The sequence below is a fragment of the Pleurodeles waltl genome, chromosome 4_2 (genome assembly GCF_031143425.1).
Source record: "Pleurodeles waltl isolate 20211129_DDA chromosome 4_2, aPleWal1.hap1.20221129, whole genome shotgun sequence".
Lineage (NCBI taxonomy): Eukaryota > Metazoa > Chordata > Amphibia > Caudata > Salamandridae > Pleurodeles > Pleurodeles waltl.
The window spans coordinates 929,529,407-929,541,927 of record NC_090443.1 but is presented as its reverse complement, the minus strand read 5'-3'; the positions used below and the strand labels follow the sequence as shown (position 1 = coordinate 929,541,927).

The following is a 12,521-nucleotide window of genomic DNA, read 5'->3' as shown; positions in this document are numbered from 1 at the left end:
GAAATCTTGGCTGAATGTAGAGGATGGGGTTAGGGTAGCAGCTTCCTGACACCATGGGTGTTATATACTTGTGGTAAATAAGTAAAAATGGTCTTCAAGTGCCTTCAAATTTATTTTTTAATGGTTTTTTAAATCTGCAGATCCATCCTCGGGGCTCAGAGCAATCCCCGGTGTAAGTCTGCGGGTAGATCTGCTAATTTTTGCGAAACGTAAAAAAAAAAGAGATACAGATTCAGACACCAATTCAAACACCCAGAAAAACACCCTTACAACTACTCTCACACCCAGATAGACCTGTCACATTCACTTTCAGACCCATGCTGACACTCACACGCAGACTCTGAGAGAAATACACCCACTCTCAGATTGAGGCACACACTGTCACACTCCCTCTCACACCCAGACTGAGACTCTCACACTTACTCTCTCACCCAATCAGACATTGTCACGCCTAGTCTCACACCCAGAGACACACTCTGACACTCAGTCTCTCACCCACTCAAATGGTCTCATGGTGTCTCTCACACTCAGAGAGACAGTCTATTTTCACATCCAGGAACACACTGTCACACTCTCTCACACCCAGACAGAGACTCCCACACTCTGTGTCACACGCAGTGAGACATTGTGACACAGTCTGACACTCGCGACACACTCTGACACTCACTCTCACACCCACACAGACCCTCTCACACCCAGAGAGATGTTCTTATGTTTTTTCTTATTCCCACAAACACACTCAGTCTGACAGAGACTGTCAGACGCACTATCACAGCAAGATGGCCACTGTCACATCCACTTTTACACTTACAGAGTCTTACACTGCACACCCAGACAGACACTCTCACACCTACTCTCACACCCAAGCAGATACTCTCACACTCAGAGAGAGATACTCTTACACCCATTCTCTCATTGAGGTAGACACTGTTACATTCCCTCTCACACCAGGACCGAGACTCTCACACCCACTTTCACACCCTTGCAGACACTCCCACACTCACTCTCACACTTAGAGAGACACTGTTACACCCATTCTCAAATCCAGACTAAGACTAGTTACACTTTTCCTTTGTAAAACGCATAGAAATTCACTGAAAAACCTCAAAGGTTCCAGGTTAGATACAGTTAGGAAATAGAATTAAGAAAACTAAATGGAAAAACCAAAGTTTAGAGGTATGTTATAGTTTGGAAATACTTAAAACAAACCTTGGAAAATCACTGCAAAAAAACAAAGGTCACAGAGACGTTATAGTTAGGAAATGGAATTATAAAAACCTTAGGAATTCACTTAAAAAAACAAAAGTTACAGGGTTGTTATAGTTACGTTCTAAATGTACTCATACAAAAAGAAATTCAGCAGTTAAAGTTACCTGAGCTAACTATAACTTGAGCTGTTGTAATGCACTGCTTATGACCTCACATATTACATCACTGATGACATGGTCGGTGACATCACTGATGACATCACAAGTGACTTCACTGATGACATCATCCACACAAACACTCACATCTGCTCATTTGCTCATACAAACTCTTGTATACCCACATATACATATCTACTCACATACTTATTCACAGATGCATACAATTAGGGAAATGCAGACACTCGTTCAGACAAACAGCCAATGACACAACCACTCAGTCACCCAATTAGTACTAACAGGTATTCACAGACTAATATAGTTACTTACACACCCACTCATACACCCATACACACATTGACACGCCCACTCATACACCCATACAGTCACTCACAAAACCCACTAATAGATCACTCATCTACTGACACATCTAGTTAATCAGCTGTACAAGCACTCACTCACACACCCACACACTCACCCATACAGTCAGTGACACAGCCACTCACTCATCAGTTCAGTCACTTACACACCCAAACACTCAACTGTACAACCATCCACACACTCACAAGGATAGGCACTCACACAACCCCTCAGTCACCCATGCAGCCACTCACACACCCACTCACTGACCAACACAAGTTATCACACATCCACTCACTCTCCCATATAAAAACTGACACACCCTCTCACACAACCACTCATACACCCACTCACTCTCCCATACAGTGACTGACAGAGCCACTTAGGTATACTTACAGCCAGTCATACTCTCACTGACACATACATTAACTGACTCACCAACTCGCTCACCAATACAGTGACAGCAATACACTTAACCAGAGAACCACTGTCACACCCACTCACCCGTACAGCCATTCACACATATATATATATATGTATATATTTATTTACATAAAATGAGTTGGAAATACACTATCAAAGAATATTAAAATGTTCCAATATTGCTAATACAGAAACACATACAGGAACTAACACATAGAACTTATACGTTAAAATATATGTGTAGCCTTACACAATGAGTTTTTCAAACAGATATATGTTATGATGGGAGCTCAAAACAACGAAAAATGACCAAGGTATGGCAGAGAAATCATATTTACTACTGCTACGAATGTGTACAAGCAATGATGCTAAGAGTAATACAACAAAGACTTGCATAATTGCAAGGTTTATGGAATTGAGTTGCACAAAGTAAAAGAGACACATTTTCAACCTTTGTGTTTTAACTGTGTGTTTTAATATTCAAATAGTATTCTTGAATTGGCAATCTTACCATCCTCTATCAAATGTTGGTCTCCAGATAGGTTAAAAGGCATTTTGGGGAATACAAACATGGCAGATTAAACAGAAACTTAAAAGTGGAAAGGAAAGCCTTGTAGCATACCACTTTAAGCAGGATGGCATGACAAATTTGAACCAGTACACAACAGGAACAAAGTATATTTTTTTGTATAGTTAGCTGTGAAAGAATTGAATTCAGATCAAATGTAAATAAAACTTACAGTTGAAAAATCACTGACTTTACATCAACAGTCTTTCTATTCTTGTCAGCTCTCTTCATCAGAGAACAGTTTTGAAGAGGTGACCAGATTTCATTTGTGAAAATCCTAAGCAAAGGAAACCTAATTTACTACAGTTTCTCCTCCGTCTACAATATAACACAGCATGACACAGTTCCAGTCTTAGTAAGATACCTTACTTTCAAATCTGTCTCAGAATGCTCTGTGGTACAGCAAACAAAGATGGTAGACTTTTGCCTTCTCTACAGCTTTTCCTAAACTCTTCCCGAGCTCTCTCCAGACTCCACTGAAAACCAGCTTCCTCCAGAAGATCAAAGTGGGTACCGGCACATCTGCCCCCAACCTCATGATGCCGGGGAGGGAGGCAGACTCTTCTTGGAGCTAGTTTGCCACAATACCTCAGAGTAATGAGGTGCAAAGTAGGGAAGTCACCGGGACTTATAAAAAGAAAAGAGGAATAAATCGGGCTCTTACCAGCTAAAACGTTGACATGCAATATGACTTCTTAAAAATAGATAAAAACAGTGTTAACAACCAAACTCCAATGTCCCTATTTATTCTGTTACACCTATGTGTCTACATGCTATGAACATTGTATTTTGTAGCCTTTCATATACCAAAAGATAGAAAAATGTCCCTAAATAAAACACAGCATATTGCACAGCACAATCTTGTTCCTTTAGGGACAAGTAACCACTTTACATCAAAGTGGGGAGGTATACTATGATTATGTACAGCAGTCCTACCTCACAGCTCATTACCTCACTGTAATCACATTGGGAGCCATTACATACCACAGTAAGTTTCCCTGCTTTTATATCATAGATAAGCCAATAAATTAATGTTCAAATCTATTAAATGTAATGGATAAAAATAACTTAAATAAACAGAAATTAATATTAATTATTAGTGAAAAGAAATACAAAAATCATTTTGGAGTGAATTAGAAGATAAAGATGTCATTGGTAAAGATGATTGAAATTATAGTAGATTAATTTTAATTTGATAATAAAATTATACAATTAATTATAAGGCACAATTTATATGTGTATATATAATAATTACCTAGTGGCAGTCACAACTTGGTAGTTATAGTTAGGATCATGTTTCCATAGAAAAAGCCTTTTTGACTTGCCTATAGCTTTGGAATCATTTGGCAAATCTTCACGAAATTCTTCCAAAAAAAGTGGCCTCGTGAATTTTGTTGCGCAGGGAAAGTTTCACGGTGGTCCATCAAGGGGGGACTGAGAAAAGGTTGGGGGTCAAAAAAGTTGTGTTTCCCATGTTAATTCCTATAGAACCTAAAGACACGACTACAGCACGAACCACTGGACGGAATATACCAAATTTGGCAGAAAGTTAGCTTTTGGTAAGCAAATTATGCTTTTGTTTATTTGGTGTAAATCTGTCCACTAGTTTTGGAGATATTAAAGGGAAAATAAATTTGTATGTCTAGCAGAGCCTTCGCGATGTGTTTTATGAATAATGACGAGCTTGTGCAGCGAAATGCACAGCTCTGATTGGCTACCAACGCATCAAACTAGGAAGTGTTGGCAGCCATCTTGGGACTCGTTTTCAGCAGAGTCCCACTAAGAAAGTTAAAAAAAACAAAAACAAGGGGCCATGGTAGGTCACCCTGACCTCTTAAGTCTGGTGCTGGGGTCCCAGAGGGACCCCCAAGAGCTAAAAAGCACTTTAAAAAAAATGTTCATTGCGATTTGTGGCGGATCCGAGATCCAGTGACAATAAAAATAATTTTTGAAAAAGCGTGGACTCCCGTGTTTGTTTTCTAGAGTCCCCAGGTGGGCCTGGTCCCAGGGGCATTGATTTATATGTATGTGTGTGAGGGGGTGTGCCCAGCCCCTTCCACACCCCCGTGGACTGCCACCTTACTGGGGCTTTGCTCAAAATTAATGCGGGGGCCCCCCTGCAGCCTCGGGCACTGCAACATCCACTGGGCACAAAACGTATATGATGCAGGGGTGCTGTGTGCCCAGTAATCCCCCCTGCGGCCCGGGGGACCACCACCTCCACGGGGTATTGAACTAATGTAGTGCATGGGGGCTGCTCGACCCTCCGTAGGCCCAGGGACCGCCACCTTCCTGGGGCTTCAGTAAAGAAAAGAAAGGGGGTATGCTAGTTGGAGGGGGGCCATGAGGCCCCCCTCGAGGAGCTACAGGTGGCCTTGGGGACCATCACCCCCCCCCAGGGCCGGCCCCTGATATGTCCCGGGGTGCCCATCCCCAGGACATAGCTGTTTGGTTTTGCTTGGTGGGAGCTGACAGTTCCCATAATGGGATTGAAGAGAGAGAGAGAGAGAGAGATTGTCATTGCATGGTCTGTCCATGCAATGACTTCAAACAGTTAGTCTAGCAAGATGTGTGGGTTGAATGTTATAGTTATGCTTTGATGCAAAGCAGAACAGAGTTTTTTCTGACCTGCTGGTAAAGTTCTTAGACTGTCACTCAGTAGGCCTAAAGTTCAAATCCTAGTATCGCATGGCAGTGTATTTCTTTATTTACGAGAAGTATATCATCCATTGAAGCCCAGAAAGTGCTCTGTCGCTCTCCCTCTCACTCTCTTTCTCTCTCTCTCTCAATTTCTCTTTTTCAGTCTCTTTCTCCCTCTCCCACACCCACTCAGACTCTCTCAGACCCTCATGCACCCACACCCGCTCATAGACCTGCACCTACCCTAACGCACCTACTAAGACTCTGATGCACGCACTCTCACACCCAGACAGAGACTCTCACAGCCATTCTCATCCCTGATACACCCTCTTACAATTATTCTCACATTCATAGAGGCAGGTTGTGGCCAACTCCCGCCACACATGGCCAAAGGCCCGTGCACAGTGTAGAGTTGGGTGGTTAGGGGGTTGGCCACAGGGTCTGGCTGAAGATCAGAGTTTTTGTAGCAGCCCCTGCTGCGCACGGGGAAAGTGCGTGCAAGGTTGGGTGCATATAGGGGGGTCGGTCTCTAGGCCTTGTCGCTCTGCGCGACAGTGGTTGGATTAATGCCTAGTAATGAAAATTACTATACATTTTTAAAACCTTAGAAATTCACAGAAAAAAAACAAAGGTTACAGGGACATTATAATTAGGAAATAGAATTTAAAAAACATAGAAATTCACTGAAAAAAACAAAGGTTACAGGGACATTATAGTTAGGCTCACATTTTAAACATACAAAAACATAGACATTCACCTGTTAAAGTTATCTCAAGTAAATGTAGCTCGTGCCCTAAGGTAACTATAACTCACACCCTCGCCATGCACTGCTAATTACCCCACAAATTACAGCACTCATGACATCTCTGATAATATCACTGATAATATCAATGTAATATTTGTAGTAAATTACAGTTACCTTAAGGCACGAGTTATAGTTACTTGAGATAACTTTAACTATAACAGGTGCATTTCTATGGTTGTCTACGTTTAAAATGTGAGCCTTACTATAATGTCCCTGTAACCTCTTTTTTATTAGTGAATATATATATATATATATATATATATATATATATATATATATATATATATATATATAGGTATAGATAGATAAAAAACTCAAAAAAAGGAAGCAAGGACCTCTCTGTAGGTTTAGGTGGAGAGCAGCTTCTATATAGAGCACCCTAGAACACCAGCGACACTCTGAATCTGTTCACCTCGAATGTCTGTTTGTGTAGCAAAGTCTTTGAGCATAGGATTAGCACAGTGCAAAATTGCAAAATCCTTTTACCACACCAGGCACGGTAATACAGCTTTGAATTGGCAAATTGCTATACAATTCAAGATGGAATTAATGAAAATAGGCTTTTGTGACTTTCTAAGCCTGAAAGGGTATTGTTTCAAATTAAACTGGGTGCTGTCTTGTGTCTGGACAAAGCAATACTTCTCTGAGGAGTTCAAAACAAGAGCAAAACATGTGTAAGGGGTTGCTTCTATTCATTCCACGTTGGCTTGGAAGGCTGAGCCTTAAGCAAAGCTTGAATGAAGCAGTAACCTCATGATTAAAGGAATGTTTCATTTGTGGAGCGGATGGCTGCCCAAAACAGGTTTCCAGCACTATAGGTAGCTATTGTGAGGCCTAGGCAGCTGTTGTGAGACCAGGTGGAAGTAGTGAAGGCTACCAAGTGTAAAATGGTTAGAAAAACCAAGTCTCCAGTTGTTTTGTATAAGAAGCTTTGCAGGAGGATAGTCGCAGCTGAAGAGAGAGAGAATTCCAGAGGTTATAGGCCAGAACATGAGCGTCATCCTTGTCCAGTTTTGACAACCCTCGATATCGAGGCAAATTTGCAGTTAGAGGTCCTTGGGGTCTTGCAGGAATGTAATGTTTGGTCAGGGGTCTCAGGAATATAGGGCCTGTGTTGGAGAAGGAATGAAAGGTGAGAAAAGAGCTTTGACTTGAATTCACTCTCCAACAGGGAGCCAGTGTAGATCAGCTTGAGAAGTGGAAACTGACTATCATCTGGGAATGTGAAATAAAAGGCAAGCAGCTGCAATCTTCCTTGCGAGGCCTGAGGAACACTTAGATAAAAAAAAACATTTCTGTATTCTAGGTGGGATGTAATCATTGCATGTGTCACTGTTTTCTCGGTGGATAAGTGAACACTCCAGAATCCCTTTCTCAAGGAACTAAAAAGGCTGAAACTACAGGCTGATAGCTTTCTGATGTGCATTTTAAAAGATAACTTACTATTGAACCAGAAGCCCAAGTTTCTTATTGTCGGCTGTAGCTGAAGAAATGGGCCAAGATGATCTGGCCCCCAGCCCAAAGTGCAGAACTGTGGTTTATTGCTCTTCACCATAAATTCTGTCTTCCCCTGTTCAGCTTAAGACAGCTTCCACCATCCAGTCAAATGCAGACCAGAGACAGATCCCAGCTGCAGAGTTATTACACTGGTCTGGGGATAGTGAAATGACCAACTGAGTGTCATCAGCATAGGAGGCCGGGGTAAATATGAAATATTGCACAATGTTGCAAACGTATATATTAAAAAACGTTGAGCTTAAATACAACCTTTGAGGGATACCACATGCCATAGGAACAGTGTTGGAGTAGGAAGGCTTCTCATAGACTTGATAACATCATTCTTGCATGAATGAGGTGATCCTGTTCCATGCCTTACTGTTATTTCAGATGTCAATGAGTGTTCCTAGGCAGATGTTATGTGACACAATCTCAAAGGTACATAAATCAAGCAAAATGATAACAGCTGTCATTCTGATTGAGGCTATCTCTCAAGTGAAGAAGCTGGTCGAGGCTGCAAAGGGGCCACACAATTGGGAGCTTCTGTTGAGAAGGACACAAGAATGTTGGAGATGCCTTTAGAGAAAACTTGGCCTCTCACTGCCTCCTCTGGCTGATTTTTGCTCATGTCAAAATGAAACAAGCAGCAACCCGGTATTCCTAGGAACCTGGGTAATACAGTTGTTATGTGTGTTCCATATTTCCTTCCTGGTTTATTAGAAAAATCATGAACGTTATAGGTATCAGTTAAAGAGATACCCAAAACACAGGTATCGAGAGTACAGCAATGTGGTTAACAAATGACCACAGGAAAACCTTTGAAATAAGACAGATAACATTCTTGCAGCCATATTTGAACTTAAAATAAGCATAAGCATAAGACCTGATTTAGAGCTTGGTGGATGGGATACCTTGAAAACAGAAGACACTTGTTGTGTAGCAGGCTAGTCCTTCAGATGTACTACTATAACACAACTGAAAGCCAAATCCCATTAATTTAATTTACTTATTGATTATGGTGTGCAAAATTATTTATTGGGTGTAGATATTTTTCCTCTGTTTTTAAACCAGCACAGTGCCACAGTAATGAAGGCATCTCTAAAAGTTATCAAAATGTCACTGTCTCCCCAGTACTTTTCGGCAGTGTGTCCTTCACCAGAGAGTTAGTTTGGTATTGCATTAACTCCATTAGCTGTGGCAAAGCTCAGACCGACTTGCAGCCATCGGTGCAGCATGGAACAGCACATTTAAACCTCAAGTACTATGGAATGCTCTGTCACAAATGGTCATGTTTGTGACAGAGTATCCAATCCTCCAAAATTCTAAATCAGGCCCATAATCAGAAGGCGATATAGGAATAAGAGATGACACAGTTTTTGCGTGTGGTGCCCCAGTGACAAAAATTTGCAATAACACAAGAAAATAAAAGTTTTGACGGTCGTCATCCAAGGTACAGTGGAGCGTTACAAGACTGGGTATTTTTGCTCTGAGTTTTCATCCATTTGTCTGCTTCTTTCCCATGCTCCTCCCCAACTTCATCTATGTCCCATTTAGTTACGACAATTCCATCCTTTAGAAACTACGTTTCACATATTTCAATTTATAGTTAACTTTTAAACGCCTTATGGCAACAGCTGCATATATCTATTATTCTTCTATTGCCAAAGGAATGTACCTATCTCCATTAAATTCATATCAGTGATTTGATTTTATTGCTTCTTTTTATTGGTAACCTTGCCTCATGGTCCTGATTGTCACTTTTGTATTGACCCAAAAAATGGGTACATCTTTTGTGTAGATGGCAATATAACACAATGAAAGATTCCCAAGCAACAGTTTCTACTTTGATTATGACAAAGCATGTTATTTCAAATAAACAAACCCTAGTTAACTTCTGTCCGTTCATGGCACAATCCTCCTAACTGTTGCATATTGGAAATGCACCTGTTGAAGAGCTTTAGTTGGCACACTTCTAGGAACTTTAGTTCTGGCTAAAAATAAGCCTCTATGATTCATACAGAGAGAAAGAGACATAAGGTTAGCATCCATGCACCATTGGTTGCTGAGACAGTCACATATTGACCACATTCATCAGCTATGGGTTCATTTTAACTGTCTGCCTTGATGTGTGGAGCTTTTCTTCTTCAGTGGTACATCATTGTAGGTGGTGAAAGGCTTATCCTTTGTCAATTACTGTCATACTTGTGTCTTTATACACCTCCCAGCATGGGCCTCTTATCAGAAGTGATGGTGTCTAGTCTCCACACAGCACTAGAGTGTTTCAGTGACAGCTAGAAGTGTTAATTCATATCTCGTTCAAAGTTGAAGCTTATGGCCTTCCTAAACAGAGTCTAGTGCCACCTGTGGAGATGCCTTTAAAAATTAGAGGCTGTAAAACTAGAGGTGAGTCTCCAGGCAGGCTGAATTGATTGAGGAAGTTATTTTTTGATATGTGAATATGCTGGGAAGCTAGTTTGTAAGGAGTAGAGGTATCACTCTTTTGTAATTGAAGCACTGAAAAGGTCACATAAGGTAACAGTTGTATATATATTTTGTGGAATACCACTACTGAGAAACTGTTTCACCTAAACTGTTTGATGGAAATTTGAAACACGAATGCCATTTACCATTTCAAAGAAATCAATTCCTAAAATGTATTTGTTTCATTAGTTTTGCCTGTTTTATTTTAAGGTGTAAGTGAAAAGGTTACAGCTCTTACTTTCGAAAACATTTTTGTCACAAGTATTTGTCACAAGTGCTTTTCTTCGGTGAACATTATTTCTTAATGATATATTTTACATTGTCAAACAATTACTTCAGATGCTTTTAATTCACTGACTTTCAACTTTCCTAAACTCATCATCCCTGACCCCAACACAACCCTAAATACCATCCATCCCTGCCCCTAAAAATCCCTCTCCATGCCTTTACTCCAACCATCCTTAACCCATAAACACCACCCATTCCTGATCCCTACAAACCCTCACTAGACCTAACTCTACCTATCCGTAAACCCTTAGAGCCCTCACTAAATCTAATCATCCCCAGTCCTGAATCCTACAAACCATGTTTATGCCTAAACCCCACCCATCCTCAACCCTTAACACTACTTAATACCCCTAAACTCCACTCATCCCTAAGCCCCAAACAAACCCTCACTACCCCCAAATCACTATTCATCCTTGACCCCTAAAAACCTCTGACCACCTCTCATCACTCATCCTTAACCCTAAAAACCCTTTCTGAATCTAAACTCCACCCACTTCCGAACCCTTAAAACTCCTCACCACCATAAACTCTATCCATTCCTGAACCCTAAAACTCCTTCTGCCTATATCCACCAGCCATTTCCGAACCCTAAAACCATCTGCCTCAAAACCCCAACCATATATGAACCTATAAAACTCCTTGCTACCCCTAAACTCCACTCATACCCAAACCCTAAACAAACCGTCACCACCCCAAATGACCACTCATCCCTGACCCCTTAAACCATCAGCCCCAAAACTCCACTCATTCCTGAACCCTAATAGTCTTTCACCATTTCTAAACTCTACCCTCCAATAAACCTTAAAAACCCTCACCAGCTCCAAAGTACACCCATCTGTGAACCTTAAAAAACCCTTGCTATCTCTAGAATCATCCGCCCCTGCAACCTAACCCCCTCACCCCACTTAACTCCACTCCTCTGTGAACCCTAAAAACTCCTCAATACCCTAAACTCCACCCATTCCTGGTCCCTCACAACACTCACACTAGAAGTTAGGAACACTCCACAATTTATTATTGATCTCATTGAGTGAAGGCAAAACTATGGCACAAAAGACTTTATTTGCATGAAAGCAATCACTTTAGAAATAACTGATTCTGCCCTTTTGATACTGATACAAATATATATTAAATTGTGGGTAGGGTACCTACTTCAATTTCTGTGCTAATTGTCTTTTACCTTGTTGTCTCTGTGTAATAATGTTGGAGTTGTAGGTGTCATGGGTTTTGATAAATGTTTGAAAACACATGCCACTAAAGTCTGAGTTTGCAAAATTACATTTGTCTTGTTCCTTCTATCTTGATATTTTTCAGCACCCAAGGACAACTTTGCCTACAAGTACATCACTCCATGGATAGGTACGTTTTTATATTTCCTCCAACCTTTGGATGAAATCTTGAAGCAAAAATATGCAGTTACATACAAAAAGATTATATGATCATATATTTTTCTTTAAAATACCTTGTACATTGCAACTGTGTCTTAATATATGTAGAAGTCAAGTTCCATTATTAATAGATATATTTACATTTTGGTATAAAAAGCCATTACAAAAAGTACATGGCCAATGTAAAAAGCTGCTGCACTAGAATGAACAGGTCAGGTGATAGATGAACAATATAAACCGTCTTTATTGATTAATCTTTCATAGATCGGTGTACAAAATGTGAAATTGTAGAAACGTTATCCTCTCACAAGAAAATGTGGAAAAAATGGGTTCCAAATGCTGCATTTTCACAAAAGAATTAGAAATAGCCAGCCCATGGTGCAAAACACTTGCTGTTCTTTTCATGTGGCCATAACCACTTGAAACGATCCGCTCGCTTCTCCCCTCATATCTGACAGTCACAGATGAACTGTGGACTCCTCCCCCAGCCTTTCCTCTTCTAACCAACACCATACCAGAGGCATGTGGAACAGCAGTCTGCACTTGTGTTGCTAACTTGCCAGCCTTGCCTCTGATGCCTATGGCGCTATTTTGACACCACACTGGGTCACATTACTGAACACCCAAAAGAAGCAATTACACTGTCACTAAAACATGCTGCACCCATCACCCCTATGTCGTAGCCTTGCCTCGTGCTTCCACGTTGA

The 12,521-nt window shown here is 40.8% G+C and overlaps 1 protein-coding gene across 1 annotated transcript in view; it reads left to right on the top strand.

The window, feature by feature from the left end:
* LOC138293482 (cytochrome P450 4B1-like) overlaps positions 1-12,521 on the top strand; it is a 407,245-nt gene that overhangs the window by 99,563 nt on the left and 295,161 nt on the right. Inside the window, exon 3 of the mRNA XM_069232721.1 lies at positions 11,741-11,785. Within this exon, the coding sequence (XP_069088822.1) occupies positions 11,741-11,785 (45 nt within the window). The remainder of the gene's footprint in view (positions 1-11,740; positions 11,786-12,521) is intronic.